The following is a 26,094-nucleotide window of genomic DNA, read 5'->3' on the forward strand; positions in this document are numbered from 1 at the left end:
ATATTCATTTAGCGCCTCTCCTATCTCTTCACACTCCACGCACAACTTCCCACTCCTGTCCTTGACTGGCCCTAATCTTACCCTGGTCATTCTTTTACTCCTGACATACCTATCGAATGGGGGGGGGGGGGGGGGAGGTTTGATCAGTCCCTGGGGGACGGGGGGTCAGTCCCTGAGGGGGGTCACTCCCTGTGTGGGGAGGGTCATCAGTCCCTGTGTGGGGAGGTGTGGTCATTCCCTGGGGGGCGGGGTCAGTCCCCGCATTTAGGGGGGTCAGTCCCTGGCAGAGGTCAGTCCCTGGGGGGTGGCAGTCCCTGGGGGGGAAGGGGGTCAATCCCTGGGGGGAGGTGGGCCAATCCCTGGGGGGGGGGTCCATCCCTGTTGGGGGGGGAGGTCAGTCCCGGGGGGGTGGCAGTCCCTGGTGGGGAGGGGGGGTCAATCCCTGGGGGGGGGGAGGGTGGGGTTCCATCCCTGGTGAGGGGGGGTTCCATCCCTGGAGAGGGGGGTTCCATCCCTGGAGAGGGGGGTTCCATCCCTGGGAGGGGGTGGGTTCCATCCCTGGAGAGGGGGGTTCCATCCCTGGGGGTGGGGGGGGTTCCATCCCCGGCGGGGGGGGGGGGGGGGTTCCATCCCCGGCGGGGAGGGGGGGGGGGTTCCATCCCTGGGGGTGGGGGGTGTTCCATCCCTGGGGGGGGGGGGGGGGTTCCATCCCAGGGGGGGGATCACTCCCGGGGGGTCAGTCCTGTGTGGGGAGGGGTCAGTCCCTGGAAGGGGGGGGGGAGAGGGGTATGTCAGTCCCTGTGGGGGGATCAGTACCGGGGGCGGGGTCAGTCCCTGGAGGGGGGAGGGGTCAGTACAGGGGGGGGGGTCAGGTCCTGTGGAGTCTCTGGCGGGGGGGGGATACTCTGTGGGGGGCTCAGTCTCTGTGGGGGGGTCAGTCCCTGCGCGGGGGGGGGGGGGGGGAGTCCCGGCGGGTGGATTTTGTTTTTGGCTGAGGCGCGTCCGCCATTTTGTGACGTCACTGGGCTGAGGCGGGGTTAACCCCGGGTGAAACCGGAAGCGGAAACCGTACCCGGGTATCCGGATATGGAGACAGGTGAGTGTCCGGAGGGTCAGCGTGGGGTGGGGGGAGGGGTCAGCGTGGGGTGGGGGGAGGGGTTCAGCGTGGGGTGGGGGGAGGGGTCAGCGTGGGGTGGGGGTAGGGGTCAGCGTGGGGTGGGGGGAGGGGTCAGCGTGGGGTGGGGGGGAGGGGGTCAGCGTGGGGTGGGGGGAGGGGTCAGCGTGGGGTGGGGGGAGGGGTCAGCGTGGGGTGGGGGAGGGGTCAGCGTGGGGTGGGGGGAGGGGTCAGCGTGGGGTGGGGGGAGGGGTCAGCGTGGGGTGGGGGGAGGGGTCAGCGTGGGGTGGGGGGAGGGGTCAGCGTGGGGTGGGGGGAGGGGTCAGCGTGGGGTGGGGGGAGGGGTCAGCGTGGGGTGGGGGGAGGGGTCAGCGTGGGGTGGGGGGGAGGGGTCAGCGTGGGGTGGGGGGGAGGGGTCAGCGTGGGGTGGGGGGGAGGGGTCAGCGTGGGGTGGGGGGGAGGGGTCAGCGTGGGTGGGGGGGAGGGGTCAGCGTGGGGTGGGGGGAGGGGTCAGCGTGGGGTGGGGGGGAGGGGTCAGCGTGGGGTGGGGGGAGGGGTCAGCGTGGGGTGGGGGGAGGGGTCAGCGTGGGGTGGGGGGAGGGGTCAGCGTGGGGTGGGGGGAGGGGTCAGCGTGGGGTGGGGGGAGGGGTCAGCGTGGGGTGGGGGAGGGGTCAGCGTGGGGTGGGGGGAGGGGTCAGCGTGGGGTGGGGGGAGGGGTCAGCGTGGGGTGGGGGGAGGGGTCAGCGGGGTGGGGGGAGGGGTCAGCGGAGGGGGGGAGGGGTCAGCGTGGGGGGAGGGGTCAGCGTGGGGGGGGGAGGGGTCAGCGTGGGGGGGGGAGGGGTCAGCGTGGGGGGGGGGAGGGGTCAGCGTGGGGGGGGGGAGGGGTCAGCGTGGGGGGGGGGGAGGGGTCAGCGTGGCGGGGGGGAGGGGTCAGCGTGGGGGGGGGGAGGGGTCAGCGTGGGGGGGGGAGGGGTCAGCGTGGGGGGGGGAGGGGTCAGCGTGGGGGGGGAGGGGGTCAGCGTGGGGGGGGGAGGGGTCAGCGTGGGGGGGGGGAGGGGTCAGCGTGGGGGGGGGGAGGGGTCAGCGTGGGGGGGGGAGGGGTCAGCGTGGGGGGGGAGGGGTCAGCGGTGGGGAGGGGAGGGGTCAGCGTGGGGGGGGGAGGGGTCAGCGTGGGGGGGGGGAGGGGTCAGCGTGGGGGGGGGGAGGGGTCAGCGTGGGGGGGGAGGGGTCAGCGTGGGGGGGGAGGGGTCAGCGTGGGGGGGGGGGAGGGGTCAGCGTGGGGGGGGGGGAGGGGTCAGCGTGGGGGGGGGGAGGGGTCAGCGTGGGGGGGGGAGGGGTCAGCGTGGGGGGGGGGAGGGGTCAGCGTGGAGGGGGGGGAGGGGTCAGCGTGGGGGGGGGGAGGGGTCAGCGTGGGGGGGGAGGGGTCAGCGTGGGGGGGGAGGGGTCAGCGTGGGGGGGGGAGGGGTCAGCGTGGTGGGGGGTCAGCGTGGTGGGGGGGGGGTCAACGTGGGGGGAGGGGTCAGCGTGGGGTGGAGGGGTCAGCGTGGGGGGAGGGGTCAGCGTGGGGGGAGGGGTCAGGGGGGGAGGGGTCAGGGGGGAGGGGTCAGGGGGGAGGGGTCAGGGGGGAGGGGTCAGTGGGGGGGAGGGGTCAGTGGGAGAGGGGTCAGTGGGGAGGGGTCAGTGGGGAGGGGTCAGTGGGGGGGGAGGGGTCAGTGGGGGGGAGGGGTCAGGGGGGTCAGTGGGGGGGTCGGGGTCAGTGGGGGGGGTGGGGGGGGTCAGTGGGGGGGTGGGGGGGGTCAGTGGGGGGGTGGGGGGATCAGTGGGGGGGTGGGGGGGGTCAGTGGGGGGGTGGGGGGGGGGTCAGTGGGGGGGTGGGGGGGGTCAGTGGGGGGGTGGGGGGGGGTCAGTGGGGGGGTGGCCGGGGTCAGCGTGGGGGGCCGGGGTCAGCCTGTGGGGGGAGGGGTCAGCCTGTGAGGGGCGGGGTCAGCCTGTGGGGGCCGGGGTCAGCCTGTGGGGGCCGGGGTCAGCCTGTGGGGGGTGGGGTCAGCCTGTGGGGGGTGGGGTCAGCCTGTGGGGGGGTGGGGTCAGCCTGTGGGGGGCAGGGGTCAGCGTGTGGGGGCGGGGTCAGCGTGGGGGGGTGGGGGTCAGCCCTGTGGGAGGGGTGGGGGTCAGCCTGTGGGGGGAGGGGTCAGCCTGTGGGGGGAGGGGTCAGCCTGTGGGGGGGAGGGGTCAGCCTGTGGGGGGCCGGGGTCAGCCTGTGGGGGCCGGGGTCAGCCTGTGGGGGCCGGGGTCAGCCTGTGGGGGCCGGGGTCAGCCTGTGGGGGCCGGGGTCAGCCTGTGGGGGTGGGGTCAGCCTGTGGGGGGCGGGGTCAGCCTGTGGGGGCGGGGTCAGCATGTGGGGGCGGGGTCAGCGTGTGGGGGCGGGGTCAGTGTGTGGGGGAGGGATTAGCTTTCGGAGCGCTGCTCCTTTGTCAGATGGACGAAGGAGCTCCATCTGACGAAGGAGCAGCGCTCCGAAAGCTAATGGTATTTGCTACCAAATAAACCTGTTGGATTTTAACCTGGTGTTGTTAAAACTCTTACTGTGTTTACCCCAGTCCAATGCCGGCGTCACCACATCTATTCTCTCTGCTGAGATTTTCCAGCATTTTCTGTCTAGCCCGATTAGAATTCTATTCATTTCAATCAGATTTCCTCTCATCCTTCTGGCCCAGTCGAACCAATCTCCCTTCACAGGGCAGTCCCACCAGCCCCGGTATCAGCCCAGTGACTCTCCACTGCACTCCCTCCATGGCAAGTATATCCTTTCTTAGGTAGAGGGACCAAAACTGTACACAATACTCCAGGTGTGGTCTCACCAAGGTAAGAGCCCAGAGGATCCAAGGAAATTTGACAAATTGGATCCAGAATTGGTTGAGTGGCAGGAAGCGGAGGATGATGGTCGGTTGTTTTTTTTTGACTGGAAGCGTGTGTCCAGTGGGGTCTTGCAGAGATCAGTTTTGGGGAACTTGCTGTTTGTGATTAATATAAAAGATTTCGACTTAAAATGTAGGTGGGTTTATCAGTAAGTTCGCAGATGATACGAAAATTGCTGAGGTGGTAAATAGTGAGGAGGAGAGCCTTAGATTACAGGAGGATATAGACGGGCTGGACAGACGGCTGGTCAGTGGCGAATGGAATTCAATCGGGATCAGTGTGAGGTGATGCACTTGGGCAGGGCAAACAAGATAAGGGAATACATGATGAACGGCAGGACCCTGGGAGGCACTAAGTATCAGAGAGACCTTGGTGTGAATGTACACCAGCCCCTTAAGGTAGCAGGACAGGTGGATAAAGTGGTTAAGAAGGGAAATGGTATACTTGCTTTTATTAGCTGAGGCATAAAGTTTAAGAGCAGGGAGGTTATGCTGAAACTGTATAAAACGTTGGTTAGGCCACAGCTGGAGTACTGTGTGCAGTTTTGGAATCTGCATTATTGGAGGGATGTGATAACATTGGAAAGGGTGCAGAGCAGATTTACCAGGATGTTGTCTGGGTTGCAGAGTTTTAGTTATAAAGCGATATTGGATAGCCTGGGGTTGTTTTCCTTGGAGCAAAGGAGACTGGGTGGGGGCATAATTGAGATGTATAAAATTATGAGGGCCATAGTTAGAGTAGACAAGGCTATGGGCCGAGTGCTGGAAAATGGGATTAGAATAGTTTGTTTTTGACTAGCGCAGAGGTGATGGGCCGAAGGGCCTTTTCTTTGACTGTATGACTTCACCCAAAGTCTCTGGGCACAGTTACAAATGACAAGGCACAAGTCTCCCTCACTCTGGTCGTGACAGCCAATGATGGTGCAGAATCCCCAGAGACTCCTTTAACCAGTCTGTTGGGCTCTGGTAAGAGATGTTTAAGAGAGATTGCGTGCTCCTACAGCCCAGCTGCACCGATTTCAACAAAACACCATCTCATTACAATTGTTTTCAATCCATTTTCATTCTGTATTTCAGAGAATGGCAATAATTCCTCATCATGTGTCTCTTATAGAAGGTCTGAACCATATGTTTATATCTGTAAATCTGTAGCAGCTTGTGAGGAAACAGCGACATGTCCCAGTGATGGAAGGGATGGGGTACACTTGTCACCCACTGATGAAGAATGGGAAGACACAGAGCTCAATAAAGTCCAAAATGTGCCAGGCTGCCAATCTGTGGTTGCGGATGAGGAGCATTGCCAGTGCCAGCAACTCCTTTATTGGAAAGATGACGATGGGTGGGTAGAACCTTGCCTCCCAAATTGTAACAGCCCCTGCAAATGTGGCAGCCTTCCACAGTGTGCACTTTTCCCAGACGCATTCCTCCCCTGCGCTCAAACTCCGATGCAGAAAAGCAGAAAGAAATACCGTTTGCAAAGTTGCAATGTGTGCGATGTTGCTGGCCAGGACACCGGGCCTCCTGCACAATCACTCCCTCTGTGTAATCAGCAAGGGTGCAGCAAGATTCACAAACCAGAAACAGTCGCAAAATCACATTCGCATCGGGAACTGCAGAGTAAAGAACATTCCAGAACAAAGCCCCCCAGCCTCGTTGAATGTCCATCTGAAATATTGAAGTCCCCATACAAGATGAAGGGAGGTTGCAGTGTTTTTGGTTTGGGTTTATCAAAAGGCAACAAGAAAGAACAGTGTAATTATAAAAACAAAGGAATTGAAGTTTGTCAAAACAGATGCAACAAACAGGGAGATGATCTGTATGTCCAGGAAATAGATGAAATTGGAACAACTTGCTTGTCTTACAAGCCGTCAGTCCTTTGCTCCGGTGATGATGATTTGTGTAAGTCCTACATGAGACACAGTAAACAGGAAGATAGAAACACCCACTGTCAGGTAAGTGAAATCCCTAATAACCCCATTGGTGTTCTGTTGGCTAATCTGTCTGGAAATTAAGAGAGAAATGTTATCTGCAGAGGTCTGCGATGTGTGGCATTGGTCACAGAGGCAGCCGTGTTTCCAACTTGGGTATCGTGAAACGATGTACTAAAGCAGCCACCAATAAGAATGCGTGCTTTCTCCAAGATCGACCAAAAGTGTATAAACGTTGTGGAGCGACAGTTCCTGAGTGTGTCACGTTCCCCAGGGACGACTCATCTTGGCTCAGTTCTGCTTCCCGACGTAGAATAGAAGAATCTTCATGCTCAGGGAAGCGACTCTTCCCCAGGAATGACACCACATGCTGCAATGTTTCAACTAGCCCAGTGCGGAGAAGGGAAACATGCAGAAGCAGCTGCCTAGACCACAGCGTTGGAGGAGACACATGTACAAGGCAAACCGATGATGTCTATGTCTGTGAGCTTGATGATGTCGGAACTTCCTGTCTGTATTATAAACGATGCCCAAGTCCCCGCAGCTTAAGAGAAAACTGCATCGTCGCCTCCTCTGATGACTGCAAGTCTTTGCGGGAGCTTCATAAGGACAGTTGTAAAGATGGAAAACTCCACTCTAAGGTAAGAAAAAACCCATAATTCTCATTACTGTTCATATTGCTCCAGGTGTCTGATCTGTATGGGTTGACACCGAGTAAAACGTCAGACCTGGATTTGTCTGTCATTGAATCAATTCTCACTCTGGGCTTGAGTGAGTGAGAGAGTGCGAGTGAGAATGAGTGAGAGAGTGTGTGTGCGAGGGAGAGTGTCAGCGAGCAAGTTTGTGTGTGAGTGAGTGGGTGAGTAGGTGCAGCAAGGAAAGTGAATGGAATGCTAGCCATTATAGGAAGAGGTTTGAATAGACGTCACGACGTCTTGCTTCAAATGTATAGAAGCTTGGTTAGACCACACCTGCAGCACTGTGTACAGTTTTGGTCCCCTTACCTCAGAAAAGATATTATTGCCATAGAGGGAGGGCAACTAAAGTTTGTTCCAGGGATGGTGGAACTGTCTTATGAAGAGAGATTGGGCAAACTGGGCCTGTATTCTCTAGAGTTTTGAAGAATGAGTGTGATCTCATTGAGAAACCTACAAAATATTTAAAGGAATAGACAGGATAGAGGCAGGGAAGATGTTTCCCCTGGTTGGAGAGTCTAGAACCAGGGGGCACAATTTCAAAATAAGGGGCAATTCCCTTGTTCTTCTGGGTGGTAGCGATCATGGGTTTGAAAGGTGCTATTGAAGGAGCCTTGGTGAGTTGCTGCAGTGCATCTTGTAGATTATTTATACTACACTCTCTCCACCACCAACTGTGTGTTGGCGGTGGGGGGAGTGAATAGTGAGGATGGTGGATGGGGTGAAAATCAAGCAGGCTGCTTTGTCCTGGATGGTGTTGAGCTTCTCGAGTGTTGTTGGAGCTGCACCCATCCAGGCAAGTGGGGAGTATTCCATCACACTCCTGACTTGTGCCTTGTAGACAGGCTTTGGGGAGTCAGGGGGTGAGTTATTCACCGCAGAATTCCCAGCTTCTGACCTGCCCTGGTAGCCACAGTATTTATACAAATATTCAAAATGGGAGAAGGAATAGGCCACAGGGCCTATTGAGCCTGCTCCACCGCGTAATAAGATCATGCTGATCTCTTAGTGTTCCTAATTCCACATTCCCTTCTACCCCGGACAACCTTTGATTCCCTTGCCTAACAAGAATCACAAATATTCAGTGACCCGCCTCTGAGACAGAGAGTTCCAAAGTCACAAAACCCTCTGAGGGAAAAACATTCTCCTCATCTCTGTCCTAAAATGGGTGAGGTGCTCTTTCGGAGAGTCGCTGCAGACCTGATGGGCCAAATGGCCTCCTCCTGCACTGCAGGGATGTTTGTCAAAGTCCCGCACAAGAGATTATCGTGCAAGATTAAAGCGCATGGGATTGGGGGAAATGTATTGAGATGGATAGAAAACTGGTTGGCAGAAAGAAAACAAAGGGTAGGAATTAACGGGTGCTTTTCAAATTGGCAGGCAGTAACTAGTGGGGTGCCACAGGGATCGATGCTGGGACCCCAAATATTCACAATATATATTAATGGTTTGGATGAGGGAACAAAATGTAACATCTCAAAGTTTGCAGATGATACCAAGTTGGGTGGGAGGGTGAACTGTGACAAGGATGCAGAGATCCTTCAGAATGATCTGGACAGGTTGGGTGAGTGGGCTAATCAATGGCAGATGCAGTATAATTTGGATGAATGTGAGGTTATTCACTTTGGAAGCAAAAACAAGAAGGCAGATTACTACCGGAATGGTTGTAAGTTGGGAGAGGGGAGTGTGCAGTGGGACCTGGGTGTCCTTGTGCACCAGTCACTGAAGGTAAGCATGCAGATGCAGCAGGCGGTAAAGAAGGCAAATGGCGTGTTGGCCTTCATTGCGAGAGGTTTTGAGTACAGGAGCAGGGATGTGTTGTTGCAATTATACAGGGCCTTGGTGAGGCCACACCGAGAGTATTGTGAGCAATTTTAGTCTTTTCTGAGGAAGGATGTTCTTGCTCTCGAGGGAGTGCAGCGAAGGTTTACCAGGCTGATTCCGGGGATGGCGGGACTGGTATACGAGGAGATGTTGACTAGGTTAGGATTGTTTTTGCTGGAGTTCAGATGAATGAGGGGGAATCTCATAGAGACTTATAAAATTCTAACAGGACTAGACAGGGTAGATGCAGGGAAGATGTTCCCGATGGTGGGGGGAGTCCAGAACCAGGGGTCACAGTCTGAGGATTCAGGCTAGACCATTTAGGATGGAGATGAGGAGATATTTCTTCACCCAAAGAGTGGTGAGCCTGTGGAATTCATTACCACAGGAAGCAGTCAATGCCAAAACATTGAACGTATTCAAGAGGCGACTGGATATAGCACTTGGGGCGAATGGGATCAAATGTTATGGGGAGAAAGCAGGATTAGGCTATTGAGTTGGACGATCAGCCATGATCGTGATGAATGGCGGAGCAGCTCGAAGGGCCTGAACACAAGAGCAGGGATGTACTTCTGAGGCTGTATAAGGCTCTGGTCAGACCCCATTTGGAGTATTGTGAGCAGTTTTGGGCCCCATATCTAAGGAAGGATGTGCTGGCCTTAGAAAGGGTTCAGAGGAGGTTCACAAGAATGATCCCTGGAATGAAGAGCTTGTCGTATGAGGAACGGTTGAGGACTCTGGATCTGTACTCGTTGGAGTTTAGAAGGATGAGGGGGGATCTTATTGAAACTTACAGGATACTGCGAGGCCTGGAGAGAGTGGACGTGGAGAGGATGTTTCCACTAGTAGGAAAAACTAGAACCAGAGGGCACAACCTCAGGCTAAAGGGACGATCCTTTAAAACAGAGATGAGGAGGAATTTCTTCAGCCAGAGAGTGGTGAATGTGTGGAACTCTTTGCCGCAAAAGGCTGTGGAGGCCGGATCATTGAGTGTCTTTAAGACAGAGATAGATAGGCTCTTGATTGATAAGGGGATCAGGGGTTATGGAGAAAAAGCAGGAGAACGGGGATGAGAAAAAAAATCAGCCATGAATGAATGGCGGAGCAGACTCGATGGGCTGAGTGGCCTCATTCTGCTCCTGTGTCTTATGGTCTTATGGCTTATGGCCAAATGGCCTCCTCCTGCTCCTATCTTCTATGTTTCTATGTCTCTATGTTATCAATCTAGTAAACCTCCTTTCAACTGGCTCCAGTGTATTTGCTCCTTCCTGATCTTAGGGGACCAAAACTGCATGCAGCGTTCGAGATACAGTCTCACAAATGCCCTGTATAACTGAAACATCATGTGGAGATGCCGGCGTTGGACTGGGGTAAACACAGTAAGAAGTTTAACAACACCAGGTTAAAGTCCAACAGGTTTATTTGGTAGCAAAAGCCACACAAGCTTTCGGAGCTGCAAGCTTTCGGAACTGCGATTACTTACAACTAATCAAGTCTTTAGGAAACAAAACAATGTGAGTGGAGAGAGCATCAAGACAGGCTAAAAAGATGTGTATTGTCTTGTCGGTACACTTCTTTGCAGTAATCTGCAGTAATGGAGACAATACACATCTTTTTAGCCTGTCTTGATGCTCTCTCCACTCACATTGTTTTGTTTCTTAAAGACTTGATTAGTTGTAAGTATTCGCATTCCAACCATTATTCATGTAAATTGAGTTTGTGTCTTTATAAGTTCTGTTTGTGAACAGAATTCCCACTCACCTGAAGAAGGGGCTAAGAGCTCCGAAAGCTTGTGTGGCTTTTGCTACCAAATAAACCTGTTGGACTTTAACCTGGTGTTGTTAAACTTCTAACTGAAACATAACATCCTTACTTTTAGCAGGTCTGACAGCATCTGTGGAGAGAGAACAGAGCTAATGTTTCAAGTCTGGATGACTTTCTTAGAGCTCTGACATCCAGACTCAAAACATTGGCTCTTGTCTCTCCCCACAGGTGCTGTCAGGCTTGCTGAGATTTTCCAGCATTTTCTGTTTTTGTTTCAGATTCCAGCATCCGCAGTATTTTGCTTTTATCGTTACTTTTGTTCTTCAATTCTTTTCATAATAAAATATAGCATTCCATTTGCTCTCTTGATCACTTGCTGTACCTGCATATTAACTTTTTGTGATTCGTGCACAAAAACACTGAGCTCCTTCTACACCTCATTCTGCAGTTGTTCTCTTTTTAGGTGAGAATCTGCTTTTTCATTCTGTTATGACCACAGCAAAGGTTAATTGCCGAGCAAATCAAATCCCAGAGGGAAACTTGGCTTACAGGCCATACCTTTAGTGTAGTATTCTGGAAACGAGAAGAAAATGTACTGATCTCAGCAGCAAGAAATCCAATAGCACTTTTAAGATATACAAAAAAAGTAAAAGGTTTATTAACAAGAGAAAAAGAAAACTTATGCACCCAAGATTACAGTTACACAGTTAAAATTAGGTTTACAAAACATTGCGCCCAAAAGACACCCTATCTGGTCAGACCCTGAAGTAAACACTTTCGAGTAACATTCACTTATGGATGTTTAACTATAAAAAACTCCAGTCATATTACTCAAGGTAAAACTGCTGTCATTTTAGTAAGGGTGTAGCACACAAACTCTCAAAATCTCTTCTACTCTGCTGTGGAAATACAAAAACTCTCAGAAACAAGACTGCTTTTCGCAACCCAAGACTTTTCAGGCTTGACTGGATAGCTGATTCAAGCTTTACCGACCCCCCACCCCCACTCCCCCACTTCTCGAGCTGTTTCCCACCCATGCCAGATCAGATCAATATCTCGCCTTGCATTTCCCTTTCATCTTCAATTCAATTGTTCTCAGCACCTCTTTGAACTTAACTTTTCCAAAATATCAAAATCTTTCCCATTACCCCACTTGTGGGATAAAATAAAGTTGAATAACTTTACATTATTTACACACGAAACATTTGCAAGCTGCTAAAAACCTTTTAATTCCTTTGAAATTTAACAATGGAAAAAGAAACAAATCTTCTCTATCTCCTAATGCAAATTTCTAAACTTTCGTTATAAAACCACTTAACCATGGCTTCATTCCAAATGCATGCATTTAACACCTTCACTCCTTCCATCCCTTAACTCTTCCAGAATAATTATCTCTATTAACCTTTCCCCAGTCGATTCAAAGTATTTACGCACACACATAACCAGCCTTCTTTACAGCATAATACCCCATCTCAAAAATTTTAAAATCCATTCTGACACCTTCATTCTTGTCAAGAAAATGAACCATCATAATTTCAAAAAGATGGGTTTCATTTTCTCAACTCATTTTATGTTACTTAAAACAATTATCTATACAAACAAGACTTAGACTCTTGTGTTCATGCATCAACCATGAAAATATACACAAATCTATTGCAAAAATAGAATTAATTCCAATCCATTCTCCATTTGCCAATATCCAAGCCCTTTTAAACTCTTGACAATGCATCTACGAACCTACAAATTAGGAACAGGAGGAGGCCACTCGGCCCCTTGAGCCTGCTCCACCATTTAATATGGTCATGGCTGATCTTGTAACTTCAATGCGCACATTCCTGCCGACCCCAATGACCTTTCACCCCCTTGTTAATCAAGAGTTTATCTAGCACTACCTTAAAGATATTCAAAGACGGTTCCTACCACCTTTTGAGGAAGAGAGTTCTGGAGATTCACAAATTTCTGAGAGAAATTATTTCTCCTCATTTTCTCATCTTTTCCCCTTTCAAAATCTCTTGTAGCAACACAGCACCAACACCGACATGACTGGCGTCAATAGCCAACTGAAACTGTTGTGGATAATCAGGTGCTGACAGGGCAGGTGTAGCAGTTAGTGCAGCTTTCAAGCTGTCAGATGCATTCTGACACTTATGTCCATTGGAATTTTCTCTTTTTTAACAATCCAGTCAGTGGAGCGTCTGCTCTGCTGAAATGTGTCACTAATTGCCAATAAAAGCTGTTCGTGCTGAGAAATCTCAAAACTTTCCATTTTGTTGCAGCACTGGGGATTCTACAATAGCCTTTACTTTTGCATCTCATGGGGTCACTTGACCATGTCCCACAGTGTGACCTATATATGTAAATTCACAAATTCACTTATAGCCAAATTTACAACCACATTGACTCCCTGGAGTTGATCAGTTACTTTAAATGTCGTAAATGTTCCTCCCACGTCTAACTGAACATTACTAAGTCATCAATATGAACAGCACAATTGCTCAGTCCCTCATTCACTTTGTTTGTTGGTCTCTGAAATGTTGCTGGTGCACTTTTAATACCAAAGGACATTACTTTTTTACATTAATGTAGACCTTCTGATGTTACAAAAGCCAATATCTCTTTTGCGCCCTTTCTGAGAAAGCTACTTGCCAATTTCCTCGTAGCAGGTCACTTTTTGTAATAAACATTGGCTGTCCCACTTTCTCCGTACAATCCTCCGCTTGTGGAATAGGAAATGAACCAGCTCCTGTTACTTTGTTCACTTTGCGCTGATCAATACATTGTCTTTGTGATCCATTTTGTGTTGGCACTGTTATAATGGGTGAGCTCCAATTCCTGTGACTTGGCTCTATGAAACATGACATCAATTTCTTTCTGCACTTTTACTGGATTTAATCTAGATGGGTGTTGTCTCCCTGAAATTGAATCCCCCACATCAACATCACGCACAGCTAAACCCATTTTCCCGGTTTATTTCCACAAATTGTTTTGAGTGACTGCAATATCTCTTCTAAATCACTAACAATTTTCTGGAAGATAATCTAATATCACATTTACTTTTGGATTGTCCACTTTCATCAAGAGGAGGGTCAACTTCAGAACCTGACCTTCCTACTCCCATTTCCCTACAACCATCACTAACTCCTCCAGCTTATCCTCTTTATCAAAGTATTTTTGAGCATATTTCCATGGCACACACACTGGCTCTTTCTTATATCTTGGGTATTTACCACATAGTTTACTTCAGTCTGTCTCTTTTTGGATCTGGTAAGGTCTGCTAAACCTTGCCTTTAATGGTTTTCCTGACATTGACAACAATACAAACAGCCACAAAACCAGGAGCCTTAGCCACCTTATTCACACTTGCCTTCATCACTTGCTGTGCTTCTCGGCCTTTTGGCTAAGATCAAGTGTAGTTATGTGGATGCTGCACTTGGTTGAGGTCATTGGGTTGCATGTAAGCTTCATATGTTTCATATGAAGCAATTTTTAAAAGTGGTATCTCGGCCTTTTGGCTAAGATGCAAATGAGATCAAGCCTTGGAGGAGGAATTCTCCGCCTGCTCCAATCAGCTTGGCTCATGTAGATCAGGCCCATGACAGGGTAGAGGATTGCATGCCCTGTCTTGTCAGCCTGGATCGGAAATGTCTCAACTTGTTGAGACTCTGAATTGGACTTGATTTGATTGAATTGCAAAAGTATAAAAACTTGCTGTGATATCTCTAAATGTTTCTAGCTAGCTCACACGCCCTACCCAATCTTTCTCTGAATTTCATCACATCATCCAGGAAAACCTGACTCACTCATTTCTCCTGAATCAATTTTATTACCCCCCTTATTTCATGATCATAAATTAAGTTGCAAGGACTGAACCCTGCTGAGTCATTAGGGATGTCCCTCAAAGGAAACAACAAAAATGGAATCCCTCAATCCCAATCGTGGGTCGTCTTGAATATAGTCTGTGAGCATAGTTTTTAAAATTTGATGCCATCTTTCTAAGCCAGCTTGTGATTCAGGGTTATCGGCTGACGATCCAAATTGCTTTATTCCTATAGGTTATTCATTGCGTCTTTAAACAGCTGTCACATGAAATTCTAACTCTGATTTGACTGTATTCATTTTGACCATATCTTGTCAAGAATTTGATCAACTCCTCTACAATCACCTTTGCTGTGATCTTCCTTAAAGGCTTCGCTTCTGGTGGACACATCAATGATTGTCAATAAATATTAATTTCAGCTTTTAGTCTTGGGGAGGGGTCCTGCACATTCAATCAGACCCTATTCAAGCTTCCTCAAATGCTGGAATTGGAATTAAAGGTGCAGCTTTAATTACTGCTTGAGCGTTTCCATACACCCGACATGTGACATCTTTGGTAAAATTTGACAACATCTTTATGTAGTGCAGGCTAAATGAAACATTTTTGAGTTTTCCAATTGCTAAATGTCCAGTTACTGGAATTTCAGGAGCCAGACTCAATTATATTCAGGTACCCTGATGGTTATTCATTATTTTGTGCACTATTGCCCACATTTTCTCTGTTGTAACATGGGGCTATCTCCAGTTCCACATAGGGCGGACCTTCCAGTCCCAGTGGGGCGGGGCAGGCGACCCATGCAAAATGTCATAGACTTTGGTGAGACTGGAAGATCCCACTGACGGTCAAGGGTGGACCCCCTCCACCACCAGAAACAATGCCACAGGGGGACTGGATAATCCTGGCCATTGTTTTTGAGGTTATAAAATTCTGGAATGTATTCTGCCTCTGTTTCAGAATAAGCTGTTTGGTATAACTGCTTAAGTCTGGATCCTGCTGCTGTGACTCCACTGACTGTCAATGGACTAAACAACGCACCCTCATCCTCTCCAACCATCTCCTTCTGAGAAGGATCCTTCAGATCCAACCAACTGATTTTCAGCATCCTCCCCCTCTTCCTCTCGTCAATACACAATCTGGAAACAATCCAGGATTCACTTTCAGTACACCTCTATTGATTGTGTCTCAGCCGGCTGCTCTACTACAGCAGGCATGCTCAATATATGTAATCCAACTGTATCATTCCCTAGAATAAAGTGAACCTCTGCAATGGACAATTTCGCTACTACCCCAATAACTCCTGTTTGCAAATCATTTTTTGAATTTACTTTATACAATGAAACATGTTTGACTTCCCAATGAATCTCACTAACACTCTCTCCTGCAACAACCCCTCTTGACAACAGTTGGTACTATCCCATAACATCAAAGCCTGGCTAGCCCCTTATTCTCTCAATATGGTGATATCTTTTCCTGCTCTATCCTTTAAATATGGATATAAAATCTTTAAACATTTCTGTAACCTGCCTTTCAGAACTCCCTTGAGTATGTTGTAAACACATTCCCACTTCTCTGTCGACCACTGAGTCTTTTTTCTCCACCTATACGAAGGTTACTCGGTTTGTCTGAAATCTGAGTCTCAGAGCCCACTCTTACTTACAGAACTGTTCTGGATTTCTATTACTACAATCGGCTTCCCATTGAACCTTCAACAGTTTGATCTTGTATGTCCAGTCTTATTACAGTGGTAACATATTATTTTACTTTACTTCTGCCTTCCACCTTTCCATTTTTACTAGACTGGTGTCCTTCAGCTTGTCCCTTGTTACGAACACTTATACCATCATTAGGTTGTCTACATTTCCAATTTCCATGCTGATTTGCAGGTGACCCTTCTCCTACCCAACTATTTGTGTGAAGTATTATATATATCAACTAAAACAGCAGCTCCTCTGAACCCTCTACTTTGTCTTTAATCTGAATATTTCTTGGCTTTTACCGGGATGTAATTTCTCAATTCTGTCATAATCAGAACCCTACTTACATTTTCAAAGGTTTTGTCTAATTGATCCCAAGCAGTTTATTTATCTCGGGCAAACACTACAAATGTCTGTTTAGGTTTCCTTCTTATGGCCCGAACTTCAACTGGTGATCTTCAGGGACAAGCTCATAAACAGTTGAGATTTCCCTTCTTACTGTCCTGTAGCCTGCAAACTGTTCCTTTGATAAGCTTGCATACACATTCATGGCAGGACCTGACAAAACACTCTCTAACATTATAGGCCACACATTCTTGGCCAATTCAATTCCATTGTCACCTTTTCAAATGAGATGGAATATCCTTCACCGTAATCCGCTGTAAACTTTTTTATTCATTCGTGGGACATGGGTGTCGGGTGCCAGTTGACCAGCATTTATTGCCCATCCCTGGTTGTCTTTGTTCAGAGGGTAGTTTTAGAGACACATTGCTGTGGCTCTGGAGTCACATGTAGGCCAGACCAGGTAAGGACGGCAGATTTCCTTCCCTAAAGGACATTAGTGAACAGATGGGTTTTTATGACAATCAACAATGGCTTCATGGTCATCAGTAGATTCTTAATTCCAGATTTTAAAAAATCCACCATCCTCTGTGGCGGGATTTGAATCCGGGTCCCCAGAACCATTAGCTGAGTTTCTGGATTAATAATCTAGCAATAATACCATTAGGCCATTGCCTCCCCATAACTACCAAAGACTCTCAGTTAAATCAAATTCCTTGAAGGAATCAAAGTCACTATCTGAATCACTCTCCTTTCTTTATTCCAGGTTTTCCCGAGCTGTGATATGGTGTCTGAGTTCCTTCTATTTGATATTCAAGCTCAAGCTTTCACATTTCTAATTCTTGTGTGTTATCTTTCTTTTTCTTGCTCCTCCTTTTCCCATTCAGGCTTTTTCATTTCTATTTCTTTCAATCAATCCCTCGCCTTTTGTTTCTTTTTTCTAACTTGATTTTTTTCATTTCTCTTTTTTTTTCCAATTCAATTCTTTTTCATCCTCCTTTCTTCCTCTCTTTCCTCCAGTTAAAGTATTTCCCTCTCTCTTTATCATTGTTTCATTTGCAGCTACAGTTTTACCATCTCCAGCTGTGACGCACTAAGTGCGTGTCTCCTCCTCCAACTTTAGATGCTCGGAAAGTACTTTATCCATATCACGCTTACAAAATTTTGCTTTTATTTCCACTTGCAATTTATGTGCTAACCCTCACCACAGAGATTTCAAATACTCCACGGTGACACTTTCCATTCCCAGAAAGTCTTAGCAGCTGCCAAAGCCATTTTGCAGTCCAATCACTTTAAATTCATTCAACACAAAACTCCAGAGTTCATTACTCTTATATCCCTTGGACTCAAAAACTTTAAACCAATGAAGGAAATTTAACAATCCTGCAAAGAAACCCCAAATTTGTTATAACCACAACAGATTACTGAGCAAATCAAATCCCAGAGAAAATCTTGGCTTATGAGTCATATCCTCTTTTGTTTGTTGAAAACGAGAAGAATTTTTTCTGTTCTCAGCAGCAAGACACCCAGTAACATTTTTGGAATTTTAAAAATTGAAGGTTTTTTTTAACAAGGAAAACTTAAATTCACAAGATTACAGTTATACAGTTAAAATGAGGCTTCCTGCCAAAAGACTCCTGTTTGGTCAGACTCATATGTAAACACCTTCCAGGCAACAATCGCTATATAAATCAGTCATATTACCCAAGGCAGACCTCTTGTCGTTTTTGTAAGGGTATACCACACAAGCCCTCCATCTCTCTCCCACTCTGCTATAGAAATCCAAAAATCTTCAGAAAGAAGATTGCTGCCCAAGATTAGTCTGGCTTGACGTGGATGGCTGATTCAGACTTTACCTCCCCCTAACCCCCCCGAGCTGTTTCCAGGAGATCTTCACCACTCTGCCGACACCAAATCACATCACAATCTCTCCTTATATTTCCTTTTACCCTTTCATCTTTGAGTCGGTTGTTTCCAGCACTTTGATTTTCCTTTCCAAAATATAAAAAAAATCAGCAAATTGTCTCAGTACCCCACTCCAAGATTATAAAATCCTCCTGAAATGTGCTGACTCGAGCTAGAGAGTTGGTAACTAGAGGGTTCAAATTTCAGGGAATTCGCAGAAGAACCAGAGGTGACATGAGGAAATGAATGTTTTTACACACTGCCTTGTTGTGATCTGGAAGACTGGTGGAAGTAGATTCACTTGGAACATTCAGAACAGATTTGGATAATTACTTGGAAGTTTAAATTTCCAGAACTATGGGTAAGGCGCAATGGATTTGCATTAATTTGTAATATTCTTTCAAAGAGCAAGCGCAGACATGATGGGCTGATTTTCCTCCTCCTGTGCGGTAAGATTCTGCTAAAGATAATGTGCTATCGCTCCAACCATTGACATTGCCTTTTCTCATGTCCTGCTACTGTATTATCAATGTATATTTAGAGTATTGGTAAACACTGTCACAAAACCGGCTGCACAGCTATCACCAGCACTCTCTCTCTTTTTTTTCCCAGGACAATTGCCAGCAATCGAGTTCTAAGAGCTGTAACCATTGGCAGGTACCTGGGAGAACAAAATGTGCAAAATGTTCAGAGAATAGTGGTAACCAATGCAATCTGACACACGGGGAACATCCCACCTTGTGCTGCAAAGGGAGAGGTGCCTGCTCATCCATGATGTGTTCCTTACCACAGTGGCCAAGACAGCTGCTCCTGCAGAACAGCAGGGCACAAGCTACCACCACACTCTACAAGTTGTAAATTGGAGCAGACATAGGCACTCTGTATGAACAAGAATATCCCAGATATCTTTCTAACGGATCACACACAGTGAAAACATTGACTTCACTTCACCACTCTACATACAATCTAGAAAGAGGCACTAATTAAGGAAGTCTTGGTGAAGATGCAATCTAAATTGTGACCAAGTCAGAACAGTTGATGGTGAATGAGGCCAGTGTTATTACTGCAGACAGGAACAGACTGACAATGATAAATACATGCTAGGAACATGATAAACAGGAATTAGGGAGGTGAACAGAGACAAGAGAAAATGGTAATAAAGACAAGACTAACATTAAACAGAAGGTTCCCAGTGGAATAAAGGTTTGACAAATATATAAGCAGTGAAAGAAAGTATTGGCAAATTTTGTGCATAACCTTTCACAAAGTTTTGAGCGATTTTAATGTTATTAGCTAAATTGGGGTATAGGATGTCAACAATGCCATTGGTTAGCCTGCTTCTTGAACCTGCAGTTGTGTGGTGCAGGTTCACCCACAATGCCACGAGGTAGGGAATTCCAGGATTTTGACCCAGCCACTGCGAAGAAAAGGTGATATGCGTCAAAAGTGGTGGTGTCCCTCTAGGTGGTTGTTACAATCCCAACTGATGTTATAACTGGATGGGAAGATCTCAGAATGGAACACTGGCTCAAAGGAATGTAACCTTTACTTTTTTTTAGAGGAATTAGAGGAACCGCAAATTAGTTTTAACGACAAAAAATATTAAACAAGAAAAGTGAGATTATTATGCAATACCCCTTTTCCTCCCATAGTTTAACAATTAAAGAACAAAGAAAATTACAGCACAGGAACAGGCCCTTCGGCCCTCCACGCCTGCACCGACCATGCTGCCCAACTGAACTAAAACTCCCTACCCTTCCGGGGACCATATCCCTCCATTCCCATCCTATTTATGTATTTGTCAAAACGCCCCTTAAAAGTCACTACCGTATCCGCTTCCACTACTTCCCCCAGCAATGAGTTCCAGGCACCCACTCTGTGTAAAAGATCTGCCTCGTATATCTCCTTTAAACATTGCCCCTCACACCTTAAACCTGTGCCCCCTGGTAATTGACTCTTCCACCCTGGGAAAAAGCTTCTGACTATCCACTCTGTCCATGCCTTTCATAATCTTGTAGATTTCTATCAGGTCTCCCCTCAACCTCTGTCATTCCAGTGAGAACAAACCAAGTTTCTCCAACCTCTCCTCATAGCTAATGCCCTCCATACGAGGCAACATCCTGGTAAATCTTTTCTGTACCCTCTCCAGAGCCTCCACATCCTTCTGGTAGTGTGGCGACCAGAATTGAACACTATATTCCAAGTGCGGCCTAACTGAGGTTCTATAAAGCTGCAACATGACTTGTCAATTTTTAAACTCAATGCCCCGGCCGATGAAGGCAAGCATGCCGTATGCCTTCTTGACTACCTTCTCCACCTGCATTGCCACTTTCAGTGACCTGTGAAGGGTATAGATAGGGTGAACAGTGAGAAGCTTTTTCCCAGGTCGGAGGTGACGATCACGAGGGGTCACGGGCTCAAGCTGAGAGGGGCGAAGTATAACTCAGACATCAGAGGGACGTTTTTTACACAGAGGGTGGTGGGGGCCTGGAATGCGCTGCCAAGTAGGGTGGTGGAGGCAGGCACGCTGGCATCGTTTAAGACTTACCTGGATAGTCACATGAGCAGCCTGGGAATGGAGGGATACAAACGATTGGTCTAGTTGGACCAAGGAGCGGCACAGGCTTGGAGGGCCGAAGGGCCTGTTTCCTGTGCTGTACTGTTCTTTGTTCTTTGTGTACCTGTACACCCAGATCCCTTTGCCTATCAATACTCCTAAGGGTTCTGCCATTTACTGCATATTTCCTATCTGTATTAGACCTTCCAAAATGCATTACCTCACTTTGTCCGGATTAAACTCCATCTGCCAGCTCTCTGCCCAAGTCTCCAACCGATCTATATCCTGCTGTATCCCCTGATGGTCCTCATCGCTATCCGCAAATCCACCAACCTTTGTGTCATCTGCAAACTTACGAATGAAACCAGTTACATTTTCCTCCAAATCATTTATATATATTACAAACAGCAAAGGTCCCAGCACTGATCCCTGAGGGAACGCCACTTGTCACAGCCCTCCATTCAGAAATGCACCCTTCCACTGCTACCCTCTGTCTTCTTTGACCGAGCCAGTTCTGTATCCACCTTGCCAGCTCATCTCTGATCCCATGCAACATCACCTTCTGCACCAGTCTGCCATGAGGGACCTTGTCAAAGGCCTTACTGAAGTCCATGTAGACAACATCCACTGCCCTACCCTCATCAATCATCTTCGTCACTTCCTCGAAAAACTCGATCAAGTTCGTGAGATAGGACCTCCCCTTCACAAAACCATGTTGCCTCTCACTAATACGTCCACTTATTTCCAAGTGGGAATAAATCCTGCCTCGAAGAATTCTCTCCAATAATTTCCCTACCACTGATGTAAGGCTCACCGGCCTGTAATTACCTGGATTATTCTTGCTACCCTTCTTAAACAAAGGAACAACATTGGCTATTCTCCAATCCTTTGGGACCTCCCCTGTAAGAAGGTTAACAACACCAGGTTAAAGTCCAACAGGTTTATTTGGTAGCAAAAGCCACACAAGCTTTCGGAGCTGCAAGCCCCTTCTTCAGGTGAGTGGTTTGGAGAGGCTTGCAGCTCCGAAAGCTTGTGTGGCTTTTGCTACCAAATAAACCTGTTGGACTTTAACCTGGTGTTGTTAAACTTCTTACTGTGTTTACCCCAGTCCAACGCCGGCATCTCCACATCATGACCTCTCCTGTAGCCAGTGAGGATACAAAGCTTTCTCTCAAGGCCCCAGCAATTTCCTCCCTTGCCTCTCTCAGTATTCTGGGGTATATCCCATCAGGCCCTGGGGACTTGTCTGCCTTAATGTTTCTCAAGAACCCCAATACCTCCTCCTTTTTGATCTCAACATGACTCAAACTATCTACACATCCTTTCCCAGACTCATCATCCACCAAGTCCTTCTCTTTGGTGAATACTGACGCAAAGTACTCATAGAGTCATAGAGGTTTACAGCATGGAAACAGGCCTTCGGCCCAACTCGTCCATGCCGCCCTTATTTTTAAAAAAAAAAACCCTAAACTAATCCCAATTGCCCGCATTTGGCCCATATCCCTCTATATCCATCGTACCCACGTAACTAAATGTTTTTTAAAAGATAAAATTGTACCCGCCTCTATTACTACCTCTGGCAGCTTGTTCCAGACACTCACCACCCTCTGTGTGAAAGAATTGCCCCTCTGGACACTTTTGTATCCCTTCCCTCTCACCTTAAACCTATGCCCTCTAGTTTTAGACTCCCCTACCTTTGGGAAAAGATATTGACTATCTACCTTGTCTATGTCCCTCATTATTTTATAGACCTCTATAAGGTCACCCCTCAGCCTCCTACGCTCCAGAGAAAAAAGTCCCGGTCTATTCAGCCTCTCCTTATAACTCAATCCACCAAGTCCCGGTAGCATCCTAGTAAATCTTTTCTGCACTCTTTCTAGTTTAACAATATCCTTTCTATAATAGGGTGACCAGAATTGCACACAGTATTCCAAGTGTGGCCTTTCCAATGTCTTGTACAACTTCAACAAGACATCCCAACTCCTGTGTTCAATGTTCTGACTGATGAAACCAAGCATGCCGAATGCCGCCTTCACCACTCTGTCCACCTGTGACTCCAGTTTCAAGGAGCTATGAACATGTACCCCTAGATCTCTTTGTTCTGTAACTCTCCCCAATGCCCTACCATCAACTGAGTAAGTCCTGCCCTGGTTCAATCTACCAAAATGCATCACCTCGCATTTGTCTAAATTAAACTCCATCTGCCATTCGTCAGCCCACTGGCCCAATTGATCAAGATCCCGCTGCAATTGGAGATAACCTTCCTCACTGTCCACCATGCCACCAATCTTGGTGTCATCTGCAAACTTACTAACCATGCCCCCTATATTCTCATCCAAATCATTAATATAAATGACAAATAACAGTGGACCCAGCACTGATCCCTGAGGCACACCGCTGGTCACAGGCCTCCAGTTTGAAAAACAACTCTCTACAATCACCCTCTGGCTTCTGTCAAGAAGCCAATTTTGTATCCATTTAGATACCTCACCCTGGATCCCGTGAGATTTCACCTTATGCAACAACCTACCATGTCGAAGGCCTTGCTAAAGTCCATGTAGACAACATCAACTGCACTGCCCTCATCTACCTTCTTGGTTACCCCTTCAAAAAACTCTATTAAATTTGTGAGACATGATTTTCCACTCACAAAGCCATGCTGACTGTCCCTAATCAGTCCTTGCATCTCTAAACGCCTGTCGATCCTGTCTCTCAAACTACCTTCCAACAATTTACCCACCACAGATGTGAGGCTAACTGGCCTGTAGTTCCCAGGCTTTTCCCTGCAGCCCTTTTTAAACAATGGCGCAACATTTGCCACTCTCCAATCTTCAGGCACCTCACCCGTGACTATCGATGATTCAAATCTCTCGGCTAGGGGACCCGCAACTACGTCCCTAGCCTCCCACAACATCCTGGGATATACCTCATCAGGTCCCAGGGATTTATCTACCTTGATGCGCTTTAAGACTTCCAGCACCTCCTTCTCTGTAATATGTACACTCCTCAAGACATCAATATTTAATTCCCCAAGTTCCCTAACATCCATGCTTTTCTCAACAGTAAATACTGATGAGAAATATTCATTTAGGATCTCACCCATCTCTTGTGGATCCGCACATAGATGACCTTGTTGATCCTTAAGAGGCCCTACTCTCTCCCTTGTTACTCTTTTGCCCTTTATGTATTTGTCGAAATTTAATACCTTGCCCATTTAATACCTCACCCATTTCCTCTGGTTCCACGCTAGATTCCCTCCCTTGTTCTTGAGTGGACCAACCCTCTCCCTGGCTACCCTCTTGCTCTTTATATATGGATAAAAAGCCTTGGGATTTTCCTTAATCCTGCTGGCCAATGCTTTTTCGTGACCCCTTTTAGCCCTCCTTACTCCTTGCTTAAGTTTCTTTCTACTTTCCTTGTATTCCACACTTGCTCCGTATGTTCCCAGCCTCCTAGCTTTGACAAATGCTTCCTTTTTCTCTTTGACTAGTCTCACAATATCTCTCGTTATCCAAGGTTCCCAAAACTTGCCATACTTATCCTTCATCCTTACAGGAATGTGCCGGTCCTGAATCCCTATCAACTTACACTTGAAAACCTCCCACATGCCAGATGTTGATTTGCCCTCAAACATCTGCCCCCAATCTACATTCTTCAGTTCCTGCCTAATATTGTTGTAATTAGCCTTCCCCCAATTTAGCACCTTCACTTGAAGACTACACTTATCTTTATCCATCAGTACCTTAAAGCTTACTGAATTGTGGTCACTGTTCCTGAACTGCTCCCCTACTGAAACATCGACCACCTGGCCGGGCTCATTCCCCAATACCAGGTCCAGTATGGCCCCTTCCCTAGTTGAACTATCTACATACTGTTTCAGGAAGCCCTCCTGGATGTTCCTTACAAACTCTGCCCCATTCACGCCCCTAGCACTAAGTGAGTCCCAGTCAAGATAGGGGAAATTAAAATCTCCCACCACAACAACCCTGTTGCCTTTACACCTTGCCAAAATCTGCCTATACGTCTGTTCCTCTATCTGCCACTGGCTGTTGGGTGGCCTATAGTAAACCCCCAACACTGTGACTACACCTTCCCTATTCCTGAGCTCTACCCATATTGCCTCGCTGTATGAGCCCTCCAAGGTGTCCTCCCGGAGTACAGCTGTGATATTCTCCTTAACCAGTAGTGCAACTCCCCCACCCCTTTTACATCCCTCTCTATCCCGACTGAAATGTCTGTATCCTGGAATGTTAAGCTGCCAATCCTGCCCTTCCCTTAACCAAGTCTCTGTAATGGCAACAACATCATAGTTCCAAGTACTAATCCAAGCTCTGAGTTCATCTGCCTTACCTGTTACACTTCTCGCATTGAAACAAATGCACTTCAGTTCACCAGACCCTCTCTGATTTGCAATCCCATCCTGCCTGCTGTTTCTCTGAGTCTTACTGACCCTGCTCTCTGGTTCCCCTTCAGTTAATTCACCTTTGCTTTGGTTCCCACCCCCCTGCCAAACTAGTTTAAATCCTCCCGTGTGACACTAGCAAACCTCCCGGCCAGAATAGAACCATAGAACCATAGAAAATTACAGCTCAGAAACAGGCCTTTTGGCCCTTCTTGTCTGTGCCGAACCATTTTTTGCCTAGTCCCACTGACCTGCACTTGGACCATATCCCTCCACACCCCTCTCATCCATGAACCCGTCCAAGTTTTTCTTAAATGTTAAAAGTGACCCCGCATTTACCACTTTATCCGGCAGCTCATTCCACACTCCCACCACTCTCTGCGTGAAGAAGCCCCCCCTAATATTCCCTTTAAACTTTTCTCCTTTCACCCTTAACCCATGCCCTCTGGTTTTTTTCTCCCCTAGCCTCAGCGGAAAAAGCTTGCTTGCATTCACTCTATCTATACCCATCAAAATTTTATACACCTCTATCAAATCTCCCCTCAATCTTCTACGCTCCAGGGAATAAAGTCCCAACCTATTCAATCTCTCTCTGTAACTCAGCTTCTCAAGTCCCGGCAACATCCTTGTGAACCTTCTCTGCACTCTTTCAACCTTATTTACATCCTTCCTGTAACTAGGTGACCAAAACTGTACACAATACTCCAAATTCGGCCTCACCAATGCTTAATATAACCTTACCATAACACTCCAACTTTTATACTCGATACTCCGATTTATAAAGGCCAATGTACCAAAGGCACTCTTTACGACCCTATCCACCTGTGACGTCACTTTTAGGGAATTCTGTACCTGTATTCCCAGATCTCTCTGTTCAACTGCACTCTTCAGAGTCCTACCATTTACCCTGTACGTTCTACTTTGATTTGTCCTTCCAAAGTGCAATATCTCACACTTGTCTGCGTTAAATTCCATTTGCCATTTTTCAGCCCATTTTTCTAGTTGGTCCAAATCCCTCTGCAAGCTTTGAAAACCTTCCTCACTGTCCACTACACCTCCAATCTTTGTATCATCAGTAAACTTGCTGATCCAATTGACCACATTATCATCCAGATTATTGATATAGATGACAAACAA

General features: G+C 47.8%; 2 protein-coding genes across 2 annotated transcripts in view; both read left to right on the forward strand.

Annotated features, from left to right (window-relative positions):
• LOC144508694 (CMP-N-acetylneuraminate-beta-galactosamide-alpha-2,3-sialyltransferase 2-like) overlaps positions 1–16,599 on the forward strand; it is a 556,023-nt gene extending 539,424 nt beyond the window's left edge. Inside the window, exon 8 of the transcript XR_013500328.1 lies at positions 16,557–16,599. The gene's annotated coding sequence lies outside the window, so the exon portion shown is untranslated. The remainder of the gene's footprint in view (positions 1–16,556) is intronic.
• Positions 1,052–20,354, forward strand: LOC144508692 (uncharacterized). Its single transcript, XM_078236982.1, has 4 exons — positions 1,052–1,096; positions 5,107–5,981; positions 6,062–6,598; positions 18,611–20,354. Exons 1-4 carry the CDS (start codon positions 1,087–1,089, stop codon positions 18,854–18,856), a joined length of 1,668 nt encoding a protein of 555 aa, XP_078093108.1. The 5' UTR covers positions 1,052–1,086; the 3' UTR covers positions 18,857–20,354.
• The last annotated feature ends 5,740 nt before the right edge of the window (positions 20,355–26,094 follow it).

This window comes from Mustelus asterias, chromosome 20 (genome assembly GCF_964213995.1).
Source record: "Mustelus asterias chromosome 20, sMusAst1.hap1.1, whole genome shotgun sequence".
NCBI classification, from domain to species: domain Eukaryota; kingdom Metazoa; phylum Chordata; class Chondrichthyes; order Carcharhiniformes; family Triakidae; genus Mustelus; species Mustelus asterias.